General features: G+C 37.3%; 1 protein-coding gene across 1 annotated transcript; it reads right to left on the bottom strand.

Annotated features, from left to right (window-relative positions):
* On the bottom strand, positions 1–26435 carry LOC104530066 (wings apart-like protein homolog; the record flags this gene model as incomplete). Its single annotated transcript, XM_010174544.2, has 3 exons — positions 25919–26435; positions 6082–7131; positions 1–119 (listed from the first exon to the last, which is right to left on the bottom strand). Coding segments are annotated over exons 1-3 (1671 nt in total), but the record flags the coding sequence as incomplete, so codon positions are not given.
* Between the last annotated feature and the right edge of the window lie 894 nt (positions 26436–27329).

Here is a 27329-nt window from a genome sequence, read left to right as displayed (position 1 = left end):
CCGCTTTGGCCCACTAAAAATCTTCCTGGTGTTTTCCTTAGATTTATCACCTTGTTTATTTGTGGATTTCTTATTGCCTTCAGGCACACCAGATGCATCCTCTGAAAACTCCAGAAGATCTGTAAAAGGTAAATACAGACATGAAACAACCATACTGAAAGCTGTTGAACTGTTAGAGCGTTTCTTGCATCTGACATTTCCAAATGTATAGCTTCTGAAATTATACAAACAAACAATCTTCATCTGAAAAATCAGCTTTGAAGTCAAACACAGTTCTGGATGGAGCTCAGGTTTACTGACTGGGCTGTCATAATACATAAAAGACAGGTTACAAGGTATACGGTCACAACTATTATAGCACCCCTTGCCCATTGTTGTAAGCTTCAAATAATTATTTCCCATTTCATATGCCTGTAAATCCCAGGTTACCTTTTATACGTGCTTACTTATGACTTAGAGCTGCAATCTGAGAAGTGGATGAAATAAACAGCAGATGCAGTTCTTCAAAAGCTTAAGATATTTAGAACAAGAATACTTCCCACTAAAATCAGAGAACTGAAGAACTGATCCTACTTCGCTTCTCATGAAGGCAGTCTGTTTATATTTGCTTATTATGCTACAAACAGTATTAAAAAAAAAAAAAAAAAATGGTCATCAGCTCAGAAAGGAGTCAGCTAGAAGGAACTGCAGAAATGGCCTTTCAATGAATGCATTCCATACTTGCCTTAACAGTAGTTCTAGCACTCAGTTTTGGACTGTAAATCTTCAATTCACTGATCTAATTAAATCCTTGTCCTCTTCCCAGCCCCTGAGCCCCCTATTCCCTCCTCCTTTAAACTTGTGTTGTATTTGAAACATTAGCCCTTGGAGATCAGCTTGTGTTCTTTTATTTGGCACAAACCAGAAGTGACCATAAATTTCAAGATGGAAATAAAAGACAGGCACAGAGAAGCTCTTTCATCTAATAAACAGTTTAGAAAACTGATCTATTCCAGAGAAGCTGCCACTATTTGAAAATTGCATTGCAAAAATACAAGCAAGTTGAATTGGTTACTCTAATCCCAAGTGTGCTCACATCCAGTAAACAGGACTAGCCAAGCACTTAAATAAGGAGGCAATCAAAAGCAAGTTAGGCAAGAGAATTCCTAACAGCATTTGCCAGGACACCTAACTTACCTAGTCTATAGGACATAAGTATTTTTAAAATAAGACTCAAAAGTTTCTTAAAATGAAGTAAATTTCAATGGGCTTGGCAGCAGCAGGGCAGGTAGGATGCCCACTGCAAGGCACCTACCAGCACCAGCCTCTCACATCCCAGTCTGCTAGTTTTCAGTTTAGTTGCACGTCGGCACAAGACACAACAGCAACCACCCCTCTGAAAATAACCAGCTTTACATGTTTTGATAAAATTAGCCTGACAGAGGAAAAATATTGTAGACTAATTCTCATTAACTTAAATAAAGCAAAACTACTTCCGAATCTATATAAAAGTCAATTTAGTCCTTTGCTGGAACTTGCCAACTAAAGGTAAAATTACTTTGCTACACATCCTTAAAAATCCTGAAATACATTTGAAGAAGGCAGGCCCTGAACGCAATACCCAAAGAAAGTCAAACCAGCAGAACGGGACCCTTCTATTGTAGATTAAAAGGTAAAAAGTAACTCACTTGACTACAGTAATTACAAACATGCAAGTCACTCTAGGAATAGAAGATGTGTTTTCACCCACCAAATCAACAGAATAATTTGTGCCTTGCACTGAGACTTAGAGCTTATATTGTGGTTAATAACGATTAATAGCGGTCTATAATAGCTAAGCTACAATTTTAACATCATCTAAGTTTCTTTTTGAATTCTACTCCTATGTGATCTTGAGCTCTCTCATTTAAATTAGCTAATTTTAAATTCAAAGAAACTTCTTGATAATAACATTTAAATTCCTACTTATAATAGTAGGATTTTGCATTTTTTGATGTTGCTAGCATATCAGACATTTTTATGATTAATTTCCTAAGATTATCTGGAATTATTTGACAATGCTCTTGGAAGCCCTTTAGGCATCCTAAAAGCACTCTGCATACATATCTTACCAGATTTTCAGATCCAAACTAAATAGGGTGTGGGGAAGAAATCTTTTGATAACATAAACTGAGACAGGAAAAGACACAAGTAGTTTGGTAAGCAGTGACACTAATGAAGCTTGTCTTCCACTTGCTCTCTCGCATGGATGTTCCTCCTCCGACCCAAGAAAATATGATCATATTGACCTTTTTCTCAATATGGGAGCAGGTAAGGCCTTTTCTCCTCTATCCAGTCATTTTCAAGGCATTTATAATCTTTGAGATAATTTGCCTGTCTCGGCTAAAATTGGAAAGACTTTCAAAGACCAACTAGAAGGCAACACCACAGTAAATTTCCTGGAAAACAACAACTCAGGGTTTTTTTAATGCCCAAGGGTAATTCTGCAGAAGATTTTGAAGTCCACACAGGACTCTGCCTTTGGGGACTTTGATACACTCTTAACTGGCTAAAAATATTTATCCCTTTAAGATGATTCAGTTTTTGAGGAGATGCAAAGGAAGGAAAAAAAAAAAAAATATGGCAAGTTTCCTCACCAGAAATGAACCGAGTGCTAGGTGCTGATATACAAAAGCTATTTTATTATCCAAAGAGATTATAGGAATCTCATCTTGATCACTGAAAGGAAAATGAATGCATGACACAAAGTTTTAGTTGTACAGCAGAACTGATTTACAAAGCAAAAAGCTAAGCTGTGATACTTACACTCCAGTAACAAGATAATTGCTACTACAATTTAAAATCAAGAACACTGTAGTTCATCACTACTATACTGCTTATAAGATCTATAGGGAAGAAGGAGATGAACCAAATAATAATAAGTATGTTAAGAGAGAATAGATCTTCATACCTTCCTTTAGCAGAAGGTTTCAGGGCAGCTGCTCTATCCTTTTTATGTCAATCTACATAAAGATACGAAGATGTTTAATTTTAGTCGGCATTTTGTGGTTTGGGTATTTTTGGTTTCTGTTTGGTTTTTAAAATGCCTGTCACTTTTTGTAATAATTTTATTGTCATTGGACAAAATGAAATGTAGCAAAAGAAGCACTAACATAGTCCTAGGTGTCCCAGTTGAAGAGGTGGAAAATAAGGCATCCTGACACTACAAGTTCAGAAGTTAAATATATTCAAAACTTTAGTGACCACTCAAACTACCGACAACCATGGGAGAACCTTTAGAAAAAGACAGAAACAAACTGATAGCACAGTTATTTGCAGAAGTATAACACCATCCCAAAGATACAGGTTTGCTCTTCAAAACTGAAGCTTTAAGTTGTTTTTGGTTAAGCCTCACTCTTTGCCATTAGTTCAGACTTCTCTTTGATACAAATCCCCATTGATTAATACAATCAAGTAATTAAGTAATTTCCTTCTGGTATTAAAAGCTGCTCTTTACTAGAGCTGTCCTGTACTCTGGCTAGTGAAATGATATAGGTACGGTTTTGGACCTGCCAGAACGCCGGGGCTAAAAGTACTAATGAGACTTCACTAGATCTGAAAAATAATTTTCACAAGAATAGGCCTAGACTATGGTAAGTAACCAAATCAGTAGCATGGTGCAAATTTTCTAAGCTGTAACAGAAAGTCTCTTGAAAAACTAATTATGCCATATAACATTCCTTATGCACAGAACGTCAAAATCAGTCTCGGGAATTTCCAGGCCTGAAATTCAGAGAGGCAATCTGGCAACAGGAACACTGGATTTTTAACTGTGGATTTAGCCGTTAGTGGGGAAAAAAAAAGAAAAAAAAATAAAAAAAGAAAAAAAGAAAAAGAAAAAAAAAGAACAGCACACTCAGAACTCGGGTAGCTTTAGTGCCTCAGGTACTGCTTGTAACTTCAGGACACGTTTTTATTGTGCAAGATGTTCTGAAAGATTTTTCTGAGGCTTGGCTTCAAGACTAGCATTTTCCATGGAGGCGGAAGTCACTTTTTTTCAGTATGTAAAGATGATACCTCACAGCAGTGTCACATATTTTACTGAAACTTCAGGATTAGGTCCAGAAGTCCTTGACAAATTCTCTGCATTACTTTATTTAAGGACCTTACTATGGCTGTTCTGAGTGATCGTGATGCTCAAAATTTTCAAAGGTCTGAGATAAAACAGCATGAAATATATCAAGGAGTCCTACAGATTTTAGGGCAACATTAGACTCCCTAGCTTTATAACCTGTACCACAGGACTTAACTAGGTAATGTGCTGCAACTTAAGGAAATAACTTCACATCACTCTTTCAATTTTCAGAAAAAAAAATGCAAGTCAAATCTCACCTAGGTACAGTAGCACAAAACAGGATTCAACTGAGCAAAGGAGATGCAAATTAAAGGGGAAACATGGCTCAGCAGAGGCACTGAGAAGTAGCTCTTACCTGAGCAGTGGAGAAAAACTAACAAAACACAAATTTACACCTACCTGCGCCATGGGAATATCTTAGGAAAACATTGCAGAGAAATAACCTGTGATACCTCGGAGTTTAATGGCCTCCTTGGCAAATGTAGTGCTGAATGCAAACTGTAGATATTTTGAGACTCCAGAGAACAGCAGCTGAAAGGATTATTTGATGGGTCAGCATCTCAGCTGCCTAAGGGATTTTTTTTTCCTTGGAATAAATGGCTGAACAAAGACTCATCAGAGAAAGGGACTCAGATGGAATATTTCATGAGCAGTCCTGTAAGTTAAACCCATTTTCCAAAGAGGCTGGAAGGCAAACGTCTCATCATAATTAAATTTTATGAAAACAAATCAAGCTGTTTTTGTTCAAAAACACAATTTTCTCATATAATATCAGTATCAATTTGGCCCTTTTAGAATTTACAAAAAAACCCCTAGCAGTTACATTTACCTTTGATTAAAAGGCTTACAGACAATTCTGGGTTTAGAGACCGCTATAATTAGAACAGAGAAGTGAACATTTTTTTCCTATGAAATTTTATTTCTGGATTACATTAGCAGAAGTTATTTGTAGGAAAAAACAGCTTCTTCAACATTTGCAAGGCTAGACTTGAGTCCTCCCCTCTCCCCATCACAATGAAATATATCTTGCCAAAGTCTTAAAGATGTAACAACTTCAGTGAATGGATAAAAAATGCTCATGCTTCATGCTCCAAAATGGAGGATCAAAGAGTTCTCTAGCACAACAGCAGTGTTTTGAAAAACTTATTCCAACTTGCATGATTCTTTGGCATTAGACTTTTTCCAGAAGAGCGAGCTAAAAGAAACATTTCACTGAAGTTATTTCTTTTCTTCTTCACCAACACACCTCAACCTTGATCAAAGTCGTTACGTGAGACCAAACCAACCACCAAGCAAGCCTGATTTTTCAAAAGCACTCAAACGCCAGAACTTGCTCAGCAAATTCTGCCTGAACAGTTTTACTCAGGTGTGTGTAAGTATGTGTACACATACACACACACACACACCAACTATGCAGAAGATTGAGATACCTGAAAACCAAAAGCAAAACCAGAAATACATCAATATGCAGAGATGCAGCCAAAGCCAGTCATCTGACTGGCACTCCATAGGCCCCTACACACCCTCCGCTTTGAGCCATGCATCCTCAAATAAGAACTTTAGAAAGATCCAAACTGTTTACAAACCCATCCAAAAGCACAAAAGGGAGAAAGATATTCCATGTCTCCAAGAGCTACTTAAATTTCCTCACTCAGCTCTGTAATTCTCTAGTTGATGTGGAGCTCCTGTAGGAAGGTATCTGCCTTCCAGGCAGAGGTACTTGTAGGCTCGACACACCAAAAAGGTAGCATCTTCTGTTCAAAAAGAAAAAAGCTCTACCTCTGGCAAGAGATCAAGGGATAGAAAGCATACTTCAAGAAAGCTATGAAACACCAGACAGGACCACAGCAGAAATAAGCAAATTTAACTTTTAGATTTCCACATTAGTACTACTGTTCAACACACTCCTAGGTATATTGCAAAAAGAACAAAACAAAGGTGAACAGCATTTAAAGGCTAAGCATGTATTCCAGAAGAATTCTGCTTACCTGTATTAGTATTAAGCTGGTTATCCTGGGAACAGTTTTCATTGCCATCAGAGGTTGACTGTAGTGAAGAAGAAGGTGCAGTTCTACTTCGCTTTTTGTTAGCTTTCCTTTCCGCTACCTGCCACTCTTCATCTTCATCCTCACTTTCACTCAAGTCATCGAACCCAAAGTACTTAATTTTGTAATTGGAACTCCCAGAACTTCTAGAGGCGCCTTCATCTCCCCCTCCCTCATCTTGATCATCAAACCCAAAGAACTCTAATTTGACATCCTTTTTGGATTTGGTATTGCTTGGTCGAAATCGGGTTGTAGTTTTTGTAGTAGCAATATCTGCTTTTTTTCTTAAGCGCCCAGCTTCTCCCAGGTCAGTAGGGGCTGCTGTGGTAAATTCATCAATCCGTTCCATGGTATCCTGTATAGTAACGTTACAAACTGACAAGCAAGATGGATGCAGAACAGTGTAGTCTCTAGTCCGTCCAACCGTCCCCCTAAAACTGGTCCCACTACTTAAAGAAACTTTTCTTGCTGGGTTCAGACCATCATTATTTGACTCATTGTTTGCTTTGGATAAAGACTGACTAGTGCCATCCATCAGCTTGTCAAAATTTGTTGCCCCCTGTGGTTTCGCTTTGTTGGACCGACAATATGTCCTACAGTTGCTTGGCCTAGGAATAGTTTGCAAAAGTTCTTCACTAATGGCTTCCTTTGGATTTTCAGTATCTTCTTTATCACACTCCTCATCCTTGCTCTTCATCTCTGAGAGATGTTCATTGTCAAAATCTAATATATACTCTCCAGTTCTGGTGTCTTCAGTTTCGTCCTCCCACTCATACAAGTGAGTTCTTAATGGCCCCTTCGTCTGAGATGTTTCTGATGAAGAGTCTGCTGTTTTTCCGATGTGGGAGTCCCAAGAATCAGGCAAGTCCTTAGCTTCAATGTTGTATCCAGAACTGTCTGTAGTTTCAGCATTGGTTTTGTTACTGTCTTCAGTGTTCTCATAGATTAAATGACTGTTCTTCTCATTATTTTCATTCAAATTCTGTATTTTATCTACAAGAAAAGATAAATTTATTACTAGAAAGTATTATAAAAAAAAAATACAATCACTCTTGCAGACAACTTTGAAAAGTCACAGTATAACAGCAAATGTTCAGTGTTCAATGACAAAAAAACATTAAAGAGGTCCTTATCCTAGTTTCTGCTGATACACTCTTTAAGTCTTTCAGTTTAAAAAATTTTGCTGTAATAAAATTTTGTCACCATTTCTAGTTTCTTGAAATAAGTGACCCTTTGAAAACATGTGCATCATGAAAAAACTAAAGAGTAAACCCTAAATACAACTTATTTATCTAATAAATCTTATCTAAAAATTTATCTATTTATCTAAATAATAATAAAAAAAGAGGTCTGCAGTGAAATTTTTGGTGAAGTCAATCACCATTCAATGTTTCACACAAGTGACTTACAGTGAATAATTTGATATAAAGAGCAATTATAAAGCATTTTCTAATTATAAGAAAAACAATTCCCTCCTATACATAGGTTATAAGAGTTGTATTTTATTCTTATATAAACATATCACCTGACAATCCTTGTTTATATCAAGCTATTGCAACTACACTAGTGTTTCAAATGAAAGTTTTGCAATATTTGCATTGGATGTCCAACTTTAAGTACTTTTTGCTTTTGCATACAACTTGAAAAGAACAGGTAATATCATTGGAAACAAAACATGTATGAATCCATGAATTCACTAAGTTTGCATATATTCATTTTTAATACTACAAGATGCATTACAGTAGTCTACTCTAGTCAGGAAAGGGGATACACAGGAAGGTTACAGCTGCTGCTTCAGATATTCCTGGTCTAAGAACTAGACAGCAGCGATGCATTATGACAGTAGAAATGAAAATCGGCATGGGCCACAGAACCTACTGATGAAGTTAAGTAAATTTGCTGAAAATTATCCTCTAATTTACTGCCTATTGCAGTAACTGTACAGCTACTAAAACCAGTGAAAGTAATCCACCAGCATATCTGTACTAAAAATGTACAGTCCCTGTTACAAACTGCATCGTAAGTTTTGATCAATATATCCTGAACAGAACAGCACACAACTTCAGCAAATGTTATTTTATTTTAGTGCTTCAAATGAAAGCATTCGGACTTCCAGAAGAAATACACAAAATGCAAGTCTCATCACAATTTTAAATTAAATTACTTCTGAAATGTAGGTTTTTACAATGAACTTCTAGAGAGCTGAAGAAGAGCTGCTGTCCAAAGTTAGTCTTTAACTTCTCCAACCCATAGCCACACTTGCATGCCATGCTGTCAAAGAGAACAAATTCCACTGTAAGAATGAGTTTTTGTAAGATTTGTTTCCAGCTGACTAGCATCCACACAATCCTAATGCCAGAAAAGACAGTACCAAGTCTTCCACCTGCTGTCCTAGAAACTGGTAGGGAAACCATTGACTTTGGTTCCCCTGAACACCACCAAAAGCTCAGTGGATGTGGTACCAGAGTTTCAAGAAGATTGCATCTGCATCTGCCATACTCTGTTGCTGCACCTCACATGCATACAAATACCCAGAAATACTAGTGTGTTATTTCCTGGAAACAAGATTTCTTTGAAATTTCTGCGAGACAATATAACCAAACACAGGAACCAAGGTGTCTACCATTACTATCAACCCTCACTGTACTGGCTGCCTGGGCCAGGAGAAGCAAGATAAGAAGTCTGACTGGAATGCAGAAGACTGACACATAGAAGAGTAGCACACGATGAGATAAACTCGAGAAAGAGAAGTAACTGGGACAGAGACAAGTAGAAAAAACATGCTAGAAGATAACGTGCTTAGAAGACACAGGCACAGAATGCCACCATAATAAAAGAGGCTCCGCTGGCAGAATGCAACCCATAAAGTTCAAATTTGTGAGGTAGCAAATGTTTTATAAACTCACCAGTAAAACGAAGGCTTTAGCATCCTTTAGCACTCATCCTGAATGCATTAAACTTCACTAACTACCATTTACCCAAGTGGCACAGAAGTTTTACAGCACTGACCAAAAGGTTTCAACCCTCCTGATGAGGAAAGTGAGCACTGGTACTGCTGCAGGGACTTTTGTTCATTTGTTTTCAAATTTAAATGGCATCATCTAAATGGAATCTTTGCACATATAGTTTATAAAAGAAGGAACTTTAAGGTGCAAGCAGAAAATTCTAGGAAAGGAAATGACTACTAAGTCAAGTTTCGCAGGAAATTGATTTAATCCAAGCTGAAATTCCTCAGGGAGACAGGACAAGATCTCACAAATCGCATCTATATTTTCTGGGAGTCCATCTGAGGCCTGCCATAGAAGCTTACATACTCAGTTAGAAATAAAAAAAGCTCTTCACAGAATACATGAAATGCAAAACTAAATTGCCCAAAGAACATCAGTCCTAGCCATCTCGGTGACAGAATCTTGTTTAGTCTTTTTCAGTATCAATACATCATACAAGCAATCTTCTTCCCATTTCAGTCTCATGCTTGTGATAATCCAAGAGGCTGAACTAAAATTAATCTTTCTGTAATCAAAGAGCAAGTTTGACAATGTACAATATGTTCCTTCCCCCTCATATGCTTAATATTATTGTGCAACTGAAGACTACTGTAACACTTGGGCGTGAAAACAAGCAATTAAAACATTTTCAGACTTTCTCACTGAAATACAGTATTTTGCAGCCTCACCAGTACTGTTCCATATCTGAGCACATAGCTACTTGAATTAATAAAGTCTAAGCAACATTTAAAATAAGCACATCTGAAATATGCCTTCCTGAAATACTGTCAGGAAGCAGTTTCAGTATGCCTATCCAGAAAGGGAACAGTTTTCCCATCCTAAGGAAATATGGGATTTTAAAGAGACTCATTTCATACCAAGACCAAATAAAATCTCATCTTCCCAGGGAAGGAACAGAATACACACATGTGTATGCACATTTACAACTCAAGAGTCAAATAATTCAAGAATCTGTTTTGAGATGAGAAAAGAAAATATGATGAACACATCAAGCCTGGAAAACAGACTGAAGAGGCCAAAAAGACATAAATATATATACATATACATATATATATATATATCTCTATCTCATATATATGAGTAGCACTGATGAAAAAAAAATAAAAAAAAAAATGGAAAAAATTACCAAGGAATCTGCCTCCAAAAAACTGTTAATCAACTATTCTGAAAAAGTTGTTTGTGGGGTTTTTTGTTTGGTTTTTTGTTGTTGCTTTGGTTGGTTAGGGATTTTTTTGTTTTTTAAACACACTGCTACCAGCAAGTCACAAAAATCACGACTAGCCTATAATACATGCTTTCACATATGTTCTCTTAAAATTTCAGATTTTTAAGATGTAAAAAGCAAAGATATTCACGGAGTGCATATTTAAGGCTTTCACTTAAGACCACTTCGTCTAAAACATACTCACTGAATCCTTTGCTCATTCATCAGTTCTGAAGCAGTCTTTAGCAGTTCAAACCACTTCATGTTTTCAGTCCCTTGCCAGGAAGTTACTCTGTCAGTAACCAAGAGCTAAAGCCATCATCTATTAAATCTTTATAAGAAAGATGATCCTGATGACACTTATCAACTACAGTGCTGCTTTTATTTTAAAATGTTTTTCTAAAACACATTAGATATGTCACCAAGTAATAATAAATCCAAACAGGTAAGTAAAATTTACTCTTAACGAAGATACTAATTTTGATGATGTAGTTACATACACTGAAAAACTATTCTACAAATTGTTCTAGAATATTTTAGAACGTGCTAAAATTAGCGTAATATTTGTAGGACTCTGAGCAAGCAACACAGTCCCATCCAGTCGTCTGTGACCTATTAAGGGAACAGAAGTTTCTACTCTCTTACTGCAGCAGCCTCATTTAGACAAACTGAAGCATCAGTTGCAAGATGCATCATGACAAGAACAATCCTTCTTCACATCTGTTTTCTCCATTCCAATTTTTTGTATTTGTTGCACTGAGGTTATTATATTTTTTTTTCTTCCCAGAGTGGCTCCTATTCTCATCTCCAATTTCACACTTACCTAGCCTTCCTGCTCTTCTCATGCTCATTCCCAACAGTCCCAAGTACAATACTGAGGAAACTCAGCTAGCTATTAATTCCTCAATGTCGGTCTCCACCTCTAGGAGCACCACCAAAATCACACAGGTACTTCAAGGCATTGGTACATCTGCGTATTAGTAAAATTTGATCAGACTGGGCTGAGGCCGTAGCACCATACATCTAGTCCTTCCAGCCTTTAACTCTTTGTTTCTCTTTATCTGTAAACGTGAGTAAAATAACTTTATCCAGTCAGTTCAGCTGACTACTAAATAACAAATCCATTCTATCCCAGTCAAACAGCTTTATTGGTGGTTTACTACACTTCCAAGAAATTATGTTAAAAGCCAAAGACTCATCATTAACAGCTCTGTCCATACCACAGTAGGACTTCTGTTGACTTTGTGTAAGCGATGCATTAAGTATGTGCATAAGCAAATCAGAATTTTGAGTTGCCTCAGAAAAGACTCAACAAGTATCAACAAGATGTTACATCTCATTTTTCACTCTCAGCTAGTATTTCAATACAGCAAAGTCACTCTTAAACAGCAAATAAGTGGCAGTTAACCTCCTTCATCTTGCACCTATTAAGACACCAACATTTTAAAACTACCCAGTACTTCAGAAGTCTTAGTAGCTGATGGAAAATGTAACCAGTGAACTGGTTACTAAACACCAGATCAACAGTTTGGCTTTAAAAGTGGATAATCATAATGCATTATGGAATTAGTGGAAAACTAAGCAGTGGCATTTATAGGAATACTTCCTCAAAGGATACTCTGTCAAGCCACTGTTTTCATTTCATCAGTGGGTCAATAGCTGTCAGACTGAAGCTGCTACACCAGAAACTACTGCAAATCACTTGCTAATTGCCCAAAGGTGTAAAAGACCAGAAATTCTGATAACCATGATTTTAAAAATTACTATTATCTGTTGTAACTATTACAGCAGCATGATTGTAGGTAACATGTAACATATAATTGTGGTTACAGATAGAGAAAGCAGAGAGAAAATATAGAGAAAATGAACTAATTTTGAATGATTATAGATATTCTGTAGTTCAAAAGAGTAATGTAATTTCTCCTCCCAATTTTAACTGCAATTAGGCTCTTTTGGGGTTCGAATACCAGAATAGGCCTCCCAAGTAATTTCAGATCAGCAATAGCATATAACTATATAATCCACCAGAGAGTCATTTTTGTTTTGTTTTGTTTTTTTTTCTTCAGGGTACTAGCACAATATTCCTAAGAACCATAACAATCTTCTGTAGTAATCATGATTTGTTTTCTGTTTAAGTCTCTAGAACTTAATTACCAGAGTACGGGAGAACCAATCTAAATGACTGGCAGGTCTAAATTAAACGTTAATGAAAAAACACCCACACATTTATACATACCTCTTGCTTTATTTTATGCTCTAGTTTACGTCACTAGCATGATTGGGATGTCTTAAGTACTGCTGATGAATTTAAAAAAAAAAAAAAAAAAAAAGTGAAATTTTTACTCTTTCCTACCAAACACACGGAGATGTTTTCACACAGAGATGCACACGACCAAACTTCACAAAGCTACATTTAAGTGATTATGATGATTCTTCTCCAAGTCAGCTTTGTCAGATGACCACTAGAGACAAAAGTTCAAGTTGATACACCCAAGATATTAAATTTATATAAAGTAATAGTTTGAACATGCAACAGAATTCTCAAAATCCCACTGCTTTTCCAGTAATAGACCTTTGCTTTTTCACTAATAAACTTTTAAACATTAAACAAATGCACATCTAGACTTATATAATTTAGACTAGATGGATATAAAGAGAATATTCTGTTCATACATTTTTAAAAAAGACATATTTAATATAAGCACTCACTCATTAGATGGAACAAATGCTACCCTATATATCCAACAAAACAGAAAATGCCTTCTGGCTACCACAAGTAGCTAGAGAGGAACTATCTATCTCTTGCCTTTTCATTTTTAAGATCACGTACAAAAGGAAGAATGCGATTCTAAGCTCTAAACTTTTTTAAAGACTTTTACATCTTTCAGTTGGACATCTTGGACAATTTTGACATTAAGATGTCTCAGATTTCAATTTTATTGTTTCATTAAGTACCTATAATAAATCTCACCTTTATTTTAAAAGGTTTTTCTTCTTAAGAAACTAATGTCTACCTGAAAACATGCTCCCAAATAGCCCTCAGAAGCATTACTATTTCTTCATTGTACTATATGAGAAAAGGAAGGAATATCTCCTCACTCACAAAACATCTAGTTTGATCACGGTAATAATAAAAGACACCATAAAATTACAGACTTGTTGAGATGGTGAAAGGTCTAAAAATATTGCAAGGCTTTCAGAAACTGCCATAGTGAAAAGAATCACTTTTTGTAATTGTATGCCATCCATAAAGTAAGTGTTTTACACTGAATGTTACAAAGAAAAAAAGGCAAGTTACTAAATGAAGATAGAAAGAAAACTTCCAACATACTTCGTACCTTCAATCTTTAGTTCTATATTGTCTTAAAGAACAAAAAAAGTGAAGGCCTATAGTTTTTCCAGAGCAAAAGCCAGTTGACCAGTTGAGCAGAACCTCTGGTACTAATTCAAGCTACCTTCTCATGCAGGCAGTGAACATAAAAAGAAGACTCTAAGGAATCTCTCAAAAAACTTCACTTCTGGGTTGATGATGAAATAAGAAAAAGAAATGGCTAGAAGAACCAATAAAGAGACCATCTGGCTATTTATCTCCGCAATTGGCTAAGTGATTCCAGTCATTTTGTATTGTATACAAAACAGCAAAGAAACATAGATACAAATGCATAAAAGTTTTAAAAATGCATATGAGTAATTCTAAACCTGACCTTTGAATGTTCCCCACTGCTTGGAGTGGTGTGGAACACATTTATTACTTCTTTCTCACCTCTGATAAAGGCAAGCACATGTAAGGGGAAATTACTGGTATAAGCATCATAGAGCTGTGACAGCCACTGACCAACATCACCCGTAAATACAAGGCAGTTTTCTGTGAAACAAGTGAGCACGATTCCAGGACCTAGAAATAGGCATCAAGAGATCAAAAGGAACAGGCAAACCCAGCTGCGTGACCTATAGCGGCAACTGATCTTCCGAGGTCCCTTCCAATCCCTGACATTCTGTGATTCTGCGAACTGGCCAGCGGAGTCCAGACTGGCCAGGCAAAGACGCCTACTATGTGAAACAATTAAAGGAGTAATTAACATAGTTGTCCTAAAGGTGATTTGGAAAAGAGGTACAGGTAGAGAATACTAGAAACTACCTGAAAGTACCTGAGGAGAAGGGAGAAGAAAGTAAATGCCGGGGGGGGTGGGCAGGGATTTGTTATCCACCTTGCCAGAGATGCTCTGCTTTGTCAAACTAGAGCTACTTATCTTTTTGCCTGGAGAGCCTCACAGATTCTTCTGAGAATCTTTTAGACAGTTCAAACTGGTATTTTCTCATATCATCCCTGATGGCATACTAGCATATTTACAGTAATTAAACTATATTGATATGACTGACTGATTACCTAGCATTACACATTTAGCATCCGGGTACACATTACAAGAAATCATCCTTTCCTGCTCAAGGTTCACCACAACGGTGTTTACTGTTGCATTAACTCAAACTTGGTCAAACCCTGCTCCAGGCAGGGCCTAAAAGCAGTGAGCAGGTTAATGCAGAAAGGGGAATCACAGAATTACAGAATGTTGGGGATTGGAAGGGACCTCGAAAGATCATCTAGTCCAATCCCCTGCCGGAGCAGGAACCTAAACAATTTTACACAGGAAGGCGTCCAGGCGGGTCTTGAATATCTCCAGAGAAGGAGACTCCACAACCTCCCTGGGCAGCCTGTTCCAGGGCTCTGTAACCCTCACTGTAAAGTAGTTTTTTCTCAAGTTTAAGCGGAACCTCCTGTGTTCCAGCTCACACCCATTGCTCCTTGTCCTATCGTTGGGCATCACTGAGAAGAGCCTGGCTCCATCCTCATGACATTTGCCCTTAACATATTTGTAAACATTAATTAGGTCTCCCCCTGTAAAAACAATTCTTGTAATTTGTCACAGGAGATTAAAAGTTTCACAGAGCTTTCTTGCTTGAAGAAGAAACACTGAAGTTTGGAGAAAAGATAACACTCTCACAATCAACTACTGAAACTGCAAGAGTTGACAATTTCATAACCTGATCCTTAGGGTACAGCATATACAAACATAGAATCCAAAATAAAGTCAAGGGAAAAAGTCCGTTAGGAAACCAAATGCTCTTCTTGGCCAAAAAGACCATAATCCAAACCAGTCATCAACAAATGTACCCTCCAGCGTAGCCCCCATTTCAATTTAACTTCCATTTAATTTACAAGACTAGGTTGTTTGGCGCTAAGTTTGAAAACATCATTTTCAGCTACATAAAACTGAAATCATCATTACTGGTCTAACACCAACTGCCTAAAGTCAAACACTATATGCTTTCGTTAACAGTTCAGTGACAGAGCTGCAGTATCGTATTTGCTACTTTTAAGTGCACACAGAGCAGTCTCTCAGGCTGGGAGAACAAGGTCTCTTAAAGTAAATTTCTGTCCTGAACAGAGTCAGGGCTCACAGAACAAAGCTTGTTGCCCCACAACTCAACCATCACCCCCCACAGCCTCCTCAACACCAACCTGTTTGACTGGGCAGGAGACAGCACACACTGCACATCATGCACAGCCACGTGTGCTAGCCAGCCAGCTTGCTGCTGCCTTTTAAAATGGATTAGAGACCTAGTTATAACTGCATTATCCTCACCAGCATGCACACAACAGGGAGGTAAGGGAACAGATTAATCAGTTCAACTCAGTTTTTCCCTCCACCATTTTCCAGAACACTTGAAATAGCACTGTATCTTTGAAATCACTCCTTACCACTCAAAGTCTGATCAGAACTGCTTAATAAGTTAAAATGTTATTAGGAAACTGAAGAGCACAAAAGGACAGCCAATATCAGCCTTGCTGTGCTAAGAAAATGTGCTACAATGTCAAAATATTCTCACATATGCAAAATAAATGCTTATTTCTTCTACTGATTCACAGGAGAGTTGCCAGTATTAAATGTTAGCCCTACTAACTTGAACCCAGGATAATTTTCTCTCCTTTCTAGCAATTCTTGACGAATGCTAACCAAAGTACCTTCCAAGCTACAACCAAAAACCATATTGCTTTCTATAGCTTTTGTACCATGAGACCTTCACCGCTGTGGGAACTAGCTGGAGGAGCCTTCATTTTAATACCAAAAGGAGCATGATTGAATTATCACGCACAGAAAAAAATCTGCAAACTTAAACTAGGTTTCTTTTAGTATTAGACATACAAATTCACAGAATTCACTGTGAACTTATGGGTAATATTAGTCAGATGCAATGAAATCTTCAAAAGGGCAGGCAGGTAGCGTGACACCCATTTCATATTCCTCTTTATTTCTCTTCAAATAGAGACCTGACTACCAAGACAGAGGTAAAAGCAAGAAAATGAAACATCAAGGAAAAGAAAGCAGTAAGAAAACACTCAAGTGTAACCAGGGCCTTCATATCCTGCCAGCTACTGAGGGCACATAGATTAACAGGCTACAGCTCATGAACAGACCACTGGTACAAGATGTAGGAAACGGTTTGTTAAGCTCCTTACAAGCTACAGCTCTGCCCATGGTTCCTGAACACTCCTGAACATTTATTACAGCTCTGTTACACCATCACCAATGTTCCCAAGCATAAAGCTACATCACTTCATTCTAAAACTTGAAGCTGACCAAGCCAAAGGAAAAGACGAATCTTTACCAGGTGCTTGTATAACATTCCTCATTTCTGGGAAGAGAGCCCAAATGCGACATGCACACAGTATCTTCTCTGGTTTGTACAGAAAACCAGCAACTACAGAGAAGTGATGCTTTCCTCCAAATAAGAAAACGAATACAGTTTCTCTCTTCTGCTCTCCATTGGAAATGAAATGTTTTGGTTGGTAAGGAGAAAAGGTTACAGACTAAACTCCTTTGATCCATTTTCTGCCTACAATTGAACATCTGGGAAACATGGAAAAAACTTTATAGATATAAAATACACAATTCTAAGAAATGGGCAAAATTTACTTAGATCCATCATTATCCATTGATGCCCATAAGATCTCAAAAAGCAGTGCCTGTTAGAAGGCATAAACAGAAGATAAGAAGCATAAGAGCCCCAGAAGATTAGACTCTCAAGACCAGTTCCATGGTTGACAATCACTAAAACAGCTAAAATGATTGAACCACCATATCCATAGCTATGATTACAAATTCTTAAGTAATTCTGTTTCTTTGCTCCCTATGAATCAAAATGGGTTCCCAACAAGTTTGTACACAGCTTGTTTGCCTCTTTGCAGATGTTTTAAGTGGCATTTTCTTTTGCAGAAGAATTCAACAGAAAACCCTAAAGTGATGGGATTTACTACCATCACAGAACTACTTTCCTTAAGAATAGTTTGTGTTTCTTGTTTATTTTCCAGCACCCTGAATATCAAAATTCTAAGGCAATTTATATGAAAAGTTTGAATTTGCTATTTTTTAAGACTATGTACAAAGCAAGTTCTCAATCACATTACATCATTTCAGTTAGAGTAGCTATTCTTCTAAATATATAGCTTGCAAGACAGAAGATACTTTTTCTTTTCTCAAATTGCCTAGATTCAGCTTTTCAGTTCAGCAGCAGTGTTCAGCATCTCTAATAAACCATTATTTCAATTCCATGAACCTAACAGATTTTCACATTTTCAGAACATGAACTGTTCTGCTGCTGTTGGCACAACTCCCCACCATGCTGCGGCTCCACCCTGTGAAAGACTGAACCCTGACCACCACATCATTGCTTCTCACCTTGGATCCATGCTTCAGTCATAAGAAGTAATTCCTCATAGTCTTTTTTTCCCACTGGGAAAACATGCTACCAGCAGCTATTCTGAAAGGTTGCCTTACACCGGTGCAAAAGCAATACCTCATGTCAGCCAGTGTACAGCTTTAAAAGAAAAATAAAAAAATCCTTGTATTTCAACGGGAGTGAAGCCTTTCACGGGGTGCAGGCTGACATGATCACCTTCCCTCTTGCGCAGAAAATATTCAGAGATAAGCTTTAGCTTTTTATGCCTTTATCTCAGGCACAATTTTCAATGGTATGGGAAAATAATATTTTTTAAAGTAACAATCTAATTGCTTTTCCCCTCTTCTACTTCTTCAGCTAGCAATCATCAGATATTCTGCCTGATCACTGACTGATCTGTCACTGTACCTTAAGTCCCTGCATGTCTCAGTATCACCTTCGTACCAGTCTAGACAAACATACCTGGCCAAACCACGCATAGTGCTGTGTCCAACACAACTGCCTTCCCAGTAGACATCTCGGGGGAAAAACCACCAAATCCCAAAATTACTTATTTAATCCTTCATTACTAAAGGTATTTCCCCTCCAATTAAAATATTGCTAAAAATTAACCTAGGTTGCTTGTCGTCAGCTATATCCAGCCTCTCAATTTCTATCAAATTAAAGCCCTAGAACTTCCCTGGCACTTCAACCCTCTTTGTCTTCCCATTTAAGTATTTTTGTCCAAGTTGCACCTATAGTCTTACAGTTTGTCTTTCACAGCTGGAATAACTATAATTCCTCCTTCATTCTTCTTTCTAATCTTGCTTAAAACTCTTCTACAACATTCTGAAAACTTAAAGTCTGTTTTTCTTCTGGTGAGTATATACTTACAACACCAATGTGACTTTTTTAAACATTGCTTCACATCTGTATCTATCTGCATTCATAATATAAATTACAATGTGACTCTACAGACACTGACATTATGTAAAAGTTAACATACCATGCAGCACGTTATCAATGCCCACACCCAACTCGCACACAAAGTACACAACTCTCTCAAAATACGGTCAAATTGCAGTTTTAGTAAACAATGCTAAAACCTCTTCCTACAGAAAGAAAACGATTTTTCATCTTCCAGCAAAGAATTAAACTTTGCAGAACTCTACAATCCCACAAGCAAGACTACTCGGTCAGAAATCGAAAAATAAAATGGTCCTGAAGAAAAGGAAAATTGTGCAACATCAAATTCAATTGTCAGAAGAGCTGCTACACTCAGAGCTGTCAGAGCCTGAACTAGTTGTATCATGTGTTCACCTTTGATGCAAAGTCCAGTGAAACAGACACATTCTTCCTCACTGGTAGCTCAGAAGGGCATCTTTTGCTCAGAGCAGCAGGAGAAAACTGATCTGGGTAGCCAGCTACTTCCCCCTTGCAGGGAAAACAGTGTCATGGGCAACACAGGGGGCTGGCACATGTCAAAAAAGCTTGCTTTCACCGACTTTTGTAGTGTGAGCCCTTACGAAAAAGATATTAAAGCGTATTATAACATAGCAGCACTAATAACTGTCAAAACAAACGTGTCCTTAGGCTCAGTCAGTCTGAATTCAGACACTACTCATAAATACACTGACACTCTACTGAATACAGTGGCAGCTTCTTAAAAGAAAATACGAGGTAAGTTTGAACTTGAAAAACATTTTCCGTACAGTTAATAAGATCTGAAATGGCTTCCTTACCAACTGTTTTCTGCATGCTTTGGTCCACTTAAGAGGTATGCACGTTAACAGGGTTTTTTCCTTCTACAAGCACTGACCAACTGTTTTGAATGCAAAGTTAGTTCAACTTTTTAAACATGAAAGAACTTAAGAAGCAGTCAAAAGTTTGATCTTTTAAAAACTAACTTTTCACGTTACAAGTCCATAGAGAAAGAATTATTTTTAAAGTATGGATTCCAAAAAAAGGTATTGAGAATCTCACTGTTGTGTGAGAAAGGGGAGTTACAGACTGAAGGGGAAAAAAGTTTATCATGCTCTGTACAGGGTCATATGTAGTATGTATTTCCCTGTCATTAGGAAAAATATGTTGCACAGATCAGAAGACTCCTTCCTAAATACTGGGGTTTTTTTCCTGTATTGCTACTTCAGAAAACCCGTATAAATACTGAAATTTAAACAGAATTTAAGTCATTTTCAGGCTTTTGAAAAACATCCAAGAAAACAACCAACACCAAATCTTCAAAGTATCAGAGTAATACCAAATCAAAAAAAATTGAGAAAAATTGTCACGCTAGTTTGCCACTAGAACTTGGGCTACTAGCACAGCAAGAAAATTCTGCTTGTAAGGGGAGAAGGGCTATCTTAAAAAGGGGGAAACATAATAAAAACAATTGAAGAAGAGAGGACTTGTGGATAAACCCCAGCTATCTATATACTCAGCATAACTACTGCCATCTAAACAAACTTTGTAACACTGAAATGCTACAAGCATACATATTTTCTGGCCGACCTTTCCCTTTCCCTGCTATCAGCTTCTTAATGCTTTGAGCCAGCCAGAGCACAGCTGCAGTTCTCTTTAATCACGGTTGCTGCCAGCTGTCTCCTAAGACAGGCAAATGCTCAGACCTCATTCAGTTTCACCCAACTTTCTGCCCCATTTTTGGACAAAAAAAATGACTGAACTGAAACTTTTCCTCAAGAATTAAATACAATTTGATTCAAGAACTCTGCAGAGGAAGACAGATAAGACTACTGAGACTTAACTATTACCTTAAATGTCTGTGTAAACATTAAACACAAAATAGAAGCTCTAAAATAATGTGAAAGGAAGACCCTGGCAAATGTTGTCCAATGTAATTATGCAACAAACTTGCATTTAAGAAGTTGGAGCTTAACTCCAAAGATAGGGCTCCCCCACCCACACAATCAGGACAGAGGCTTTGCAGACACATTTGCTAAGGTACTATCAGGATAGTCTGTGGGGAACAGATCTGTTGACTTGAATTATGTTCTTTTCAGGGCAACCATTTTCTGCAAATTACTCTACTCACTCAGTATGCATTTCAAACAACTAAATGCAACTAGATTCTGCATACTGGGTCATGAAGTAGTCAAGCACAGTTGTATCCCTTCACTCTTGCACTGCATAAGCAAAAGTTATTAAGGATTGCATTTGCCATTTTCATTTGCTACTGATATGTGCCGTGACTCCCAAGTGAAAAACAACAGCACTAAGAACTACCTAGAAACACAAAAGAACTGAATAGCAGATGACAGGCAAATGCTTCTTTACAGCACCAAGAGCAAAACTACTTCCAGAACAAAGACTTATTTGAATATCAGTACATAGTAACAAATTACAAGATGCAGAACAGCCATTTTCATAACCACTCAAAGTGTTAGGAAAAAAAATGCAAGTATCACAAATACTTTACATGCAATAATTTGTCCTTTTAATCTTAAAAAGCCTCAAAGGGCACTGCCGAGACAATAACCACAAAATCTGTACTTAGCATCACCACACAGCAGAAAGGGATGCTATTGCCACACTGCTCTATTCCGAAAAGACATTTCAAGCTATCCTATTTTCTATTTCTCCACAGCAAGCAAGATGTATTTTCAAGAAACAAATTAATACGCTTTAAAACAAATCAGACTTAACCTGATTTGTTTTAAACGGATCCATGCACAACTCAAATACTAAAAGCACCATTAAATACCTACTATTTTAACTTAATATAAAAAAGTAATATTATTTTGTAGTCCACAAACAGGAATGAGGTGTGCAAAGATGAGAGACACATCCACCACTTGAGAGATCTCTCAACCCAAGTGCCTTCCCCGACAAACAGCATCAACATCTTGGACAGGACCCTCCAAAGGCTTGAGTTACATAGCTCAGCACAATGGTACACAAGCAAAAGACAGCAGGTGATCGCAACATCCAGAGTCAAAACACAAACTCACACACAAGAATGCCAGAAGCAGCATTTCCCTAAACTGAAACAGCTGGAGGAGGGAAAGCAGTTACCCAATCTGAAATGCACTCATACTAATATAATTACGAAATGCCATACCATCATTTAAAATTCATCAAGCTTTGACTTAAATTTTCAACTGAAAAAACATAGTTCATTGATTTTAACACACAAGCTAACATAAATATTCTAAGAACAAAGTTGTTAGATTTTCTTTTAAAACTAGCAACTCAGTTTGGTCTGCAAGGCCCTAAGTTTGGTTTTTCTCTATTAAAGCTTATGTGCAGGTGAATTTAGTGTGAAATACTATTTGGGTTTGTGTCACACAGAATAAGCTTAAGTTTAAAAACCAAATAAACAAAAATCCTTCAAGGTGTTTCAGAAATCCAAGTAAGTATCGCTCAATGGGTTTTCTCCTTATCCTGCTGTAAGACTCTCTCACCTTCTAAGTTGCTGCATTTTTGTTCGATATGAATTACCAGTATAAGATCTTTCCAATGAGATTACTTAATTTCTAGCTACCAAGTCCTCCTACCTTAACAAAAGTGACCCAACAGTAACTGTTAATACTGAATACCCTTTTGCTGTTTCCAATTTACCTAAACTCTTACTATCTGTAAACTACCTGTTACATAAAGGATTACTCATGAACATTCTTCTGACAGTATTAAGTCTTGATTAAGCAACATTAGGGTAAGATTTTGAGAAGCTTTACACATTAAGAGCTTCTCAAAGCCTTTAAAATGAGATTGTTACAAGCACTAGCTGAAGGCTATTTAAAAAAAAAACCATACAAAACAAACAAATTTTAAAAACCCAGTCCGTCATATCATTTTAAGTAAAAGATACAGATCCTCAGCTGTGTTACACAGTTGCACAACTATTAAAACAACACAAAAATTGGCCTGCTTTTTACCACCAAATATTAGTTAAAATTAACTGACATTGCATCATCTTAATTTTAATGTCCAAAGAAATGGACATTGAGGCAGGATAATACATTTGGAGCAGAACTAGCAGACTAAACTGTAGCCCTCAGCTTGCCCATAGCCATGTTAAATCAGTTTTCACCTTATTCTAGGGTAAGAATTAAGACACAATGATGGTACCCACTATCAGGAAGTCCTGAGACTTCAATTCACACACTGTCTACTCAGTACCAGGACAAGGACTAGCAAACTGCACTTAAAACAAGTTAACAAGCCATTTCATGAACATCAGTACCAATAGAGCCCAGTTTCCTATACCTAAAGATACACAGTTGTATGTGGGTTCAGGCTGAGCTCAGACTGCAGTGTCTCTCACAATGGGAATATTAACATTGTTTGGTGTGGGTTTGGTTTTTTTCTTTCTTTCCTCTTCAGTAGTAGTAGAGCTTGTTGTCTCAAGGATCTACAAGCCGTTTGAACAAATCTGGTTGAACCTCGTGGAGTTCAAGAGTCACCAGGAAGGTGAAAACTACTATGGGGATGGTGAGGACATATAAGCAGAAGTATATACACTATACCTTAGAAGACCACACAAGGAGGAAGACCACACAAGGAGAAACAACCTTGGTTTTGTTGTGCAGTTTTTCTCCCCCAGGTTCCCTCTTCCCTCACACCCCCACCCCTAAAATCAATAAAATTAATTCTCCCCAGTTCTGAAAGATAGCCTCATATCATCAAACTTTACTTAACAGTCAATATAACAAAGAAGCCTTTGAAGTACCTACATTCAGACTGGCTAACTATACCACTATCTCCAATTGCTCAATGTTCTGAATGACGTACTCAGAGACAATCTTTATTTATTTATTTATTTTGGATCAGCCTACACACAAGCATAATAGCTGCTTAAACCATCCAAGTTTCATTTACACTAACCATCCAAAACAAACACCATCACCAAAACTACAGTCTTGGTTTCCTTACCCTTATTTAAAGACCCTCCTAGGATGTTTTGCAAAGATTCATTCCCAGCTGAATTTAATTTCTGAAGTTATGAAATAGGTTTTAGCCTTCATTTGACTCAGTGTAAGCAGAATGTAATAGATTCTGAAAGAACAGCAACATCAGGTCAAGATCCACCTTGCCCTTCACTACTTCTGGATGAACTGTAGTCAGTAACAAATACTTCAGGAAAGCACACAAGAACAAAACTCCTTCAGTAAACTGTTGCTTAAGTAACCTCCTCTGCATTCAGAACACCACCACACTCAACAGCCACTGATGGACTTATCCACCAACATTCACCAGCTTCCTTCCTTTTAGAGCTGTATATACTTATGGTATATATAGTATTGTCTAACACGGAGTTCTAGAATTTAAATAGACATCAAATTTAAAAGTTTTTCTGCACTAAATACTGCATTTTATTATGCAGAAGCACCAATGAAACTGCTGAAGTCTGTTTCTTTTGGTCTTTCATGCACTATGAACTTTTAGAGCTCCATCACATTTTCTCCCCACAGCTCTCACATCTTTTCCAACCTGAAAAATACCATTCTAACAAAGCTTTTCTACATGGAAACCACTGCACTGTAAGACTTGCTCTGCTACAATCTCTCATTAGCAACCAATGAAACACATTACTATTTCTTCTCCTTGTAAATAACTGAGGGATGAATCTAGTCAATCTCTTAAGAAAACTAAATTCAAACTTAGCAAAACATAAATTGTATTTCCAGAAGGTAGATCATACATACAGATAAATAAACTGCAGAAAAACATATGAAAACGAGAAGTATTTCAGCAGCAAAAAGAAGAGTAAGAATCACGTCCCACCAATGTGTCTGTCAAACTACGGTTCAAATCAACATTTCTTGGTGTTTCTTGTATTATATCGCTAAGAAAATTATCTTGGGCATAACTGAGCTATGTGTATCCTCCACTATTCAGTATCTTCTTGTCCACTGTATTACAACTGGAGAAGTCCACTCAAACTCCTGACCCTAGAGTTAAGTCCACTATATCTGAGAATTGAAAGTTTACCAAGTTCTTCTCGTTAAAGTTGGCTATGATAACCCAGAGCAAGTCAGTAGGTGTCATCTTCATCGAGGTTCATCTAATGTGATCTTCTGCCCAATTTTAGAAGCTGCAGTTTAACCAGCCCATGATGATACAAAAACTTCCAGTGAGATATAATAACATCTGATCTTGTCTAAGAATGACTTGAACAAAACTGCACTGATGTTAAGCTCCATGGGGTTTGCGAACTCCCTCTCAAAAGTATTCAGATATCTTACAAACACTTCAGAGCCTGAAAACAGCCCCTAAAAGAAGTCTGACAGAATTCTGTTCCATAGGTCCAAAGTTTTTACGTACACATTGATAAAGATGTGCTAATTAAAAAAATACATATATACCTTTGTGCAACTTACGTTTGGAAAACTACTTTTTCCATCCAAATAACAAAGCAAGCTGTAGGCTGTATCTGCACCTGCACGGTGGTAACCATGTACCCGCACTAAATTAAAGCCAGCAACTTAAGAATAAAGCACTCAGCATTCAGTTATCACCAGCTCATCACTCTTCAAAATACTATGTTAAAAAACACAAATGCACTGAGCTCAGAACAAGTTTTAGAAAATGAAGGTATTATTCCATACTACTCAAGGTGGACTAACATACTACATTGAATCTAAAGTACTGACTCTCAACTTGCAGACATAAGGACTAGAGTGCCAAGGATCTCAGAGCAATGTATAAAATTCAGAATGCTTCCTGGCTTTTTAGTTAAATAGCGTATCCTTTACAATTCCTTATAATTAAGAATTAATTGCCCCACAGTTTTATTAGAACATTTAATTAACCCCTGAAAACAAGAAATCTAAATGTAGGTTAGGAAAAATCAGAGCATAACAGAACCATCTGTACAACTGAGTAAACGTACCTGCAGTTACGAGTTTAGCACTGCTGCCTTTGCATTCTCCATCTTCCACATTTTTGCTTGTGCTCTTTTCTTTTAAGAGAGGAACAGTATTGTCAAAAGACATGCACTTGCTGGATGCAACGTTTTCTCCACTGTCTGGCTGACTAATTCTGCTGTTAGCTTCAAGTAGAGGAGTGAAGTCCTCAGACTGAGCAGTTTCACCAGGTTCCAGCTGAGAGGAGCTTTTAGCCTGTGACACATTTTTTGAAGACACAGGAAGAGATTCTTCATCACTGTCAAATCCAAATGGATCCTCTGTTACCTCATCTTCAACTTTGGGTTTTTTAGGAACTTCGGAAATATCTGGTTTGACACTGGGCCTCTTCTGTCCTAATTTGGCCATGAAGGTGGTTTCTCCCCATTTTGTACTAAGGGTGGTCCGTTTGTTGGAGAATACTTCGTCAAACTTGGAACTGCCGTTTCCCCCTTTCCGGCTGTAGGTCTTTCCAAATCGGGATGTCATTTTGGCTCCTGTTTCATATTCTCTGTTGGAAAAGAAAGGAGAGACATAAATTCACCAACTTTTAGTTCAAATGATTGTAATTCCATCCTTTGTTGGGCCTACAAGCATCAGGCATGTACATTTCACACGAGCACAGATACATCATCTGCTTCTTTCTACAGACTAACTCACTTACATGTGAATGTCATTACATCAACATTTTCTGCAACAAGTAATTTATCTACCAACTTAACTTGAAATTCAGTTACTTGCATATTTATAAAACAATAGCACAATGGAGTCTTAAGAAAAATCTGCTATGAATATATTATATTTGGTATTTTATTCTGATCTTATATTTATAAGTATAGATGGCACTTTTTTCATGAAACATCAGCAGAAAACTTAACAATATTTTCACCACATCTGAACATGTAACTCTCTGCTAGAGTCCTATAACGCAGTATGGCTTTAAAAAGACTCTTTGTAGTTAAATAAAAAAAACCTGACAGAATATTTCAAGTTGCTATAGATATGTTAAATACTAATTAATCACAAATAACGAGGACAACTTCACCCCGTGTTCTTCTCACATACTCAGACTTACTTAGCAAGCATATGATTTGGTAATACAATGTGGTTTATGCCATCTGCACAGTCATGGTCAAGACTGTTTACACAGCAATACCCCTGTGAGTAAATACGACTGATCAAGGGACAGGAACAAAGAGACACTCCTCAACCCATTTCTAACAACATGGAGGACACCCTATGCAGACCAGCATAAACCATGACTGTTTACTGGCTGTTACAACTGTAGCACAATTCACAGTTTGTTCTGACAGAAGAATAACGTCTAAATATGAACAGATTAAACAGGAACACATTTAAACAGTTCCCTGCATGTGTTCTTCCCTGTGTGTGTTCTAG

This window comes from Antrostomus carolinensis, unplaced genomic scaffold, assembly GCF_000700745.2.
Source record: "Antrostomus carolinensis isolate BGI_N321 unplaced genomic scaffold, ASM70074v2 scaffold25738, whole genome shotgun sequence".
In the NCBI taxonomy this organism is placed as follows: domain Eukaryota; kingdom Metazoa; phylum Chordata; class Aves; order Caprimulgiformes; family Caprimulgidae; genus Antrostomus; species Antrostomus carolinensis.
The sequence above is the reverse complement of the archived record's forward strand: the minus strand, read 5'-3'. Positions and strand labels throughout refer to the sequence as shown.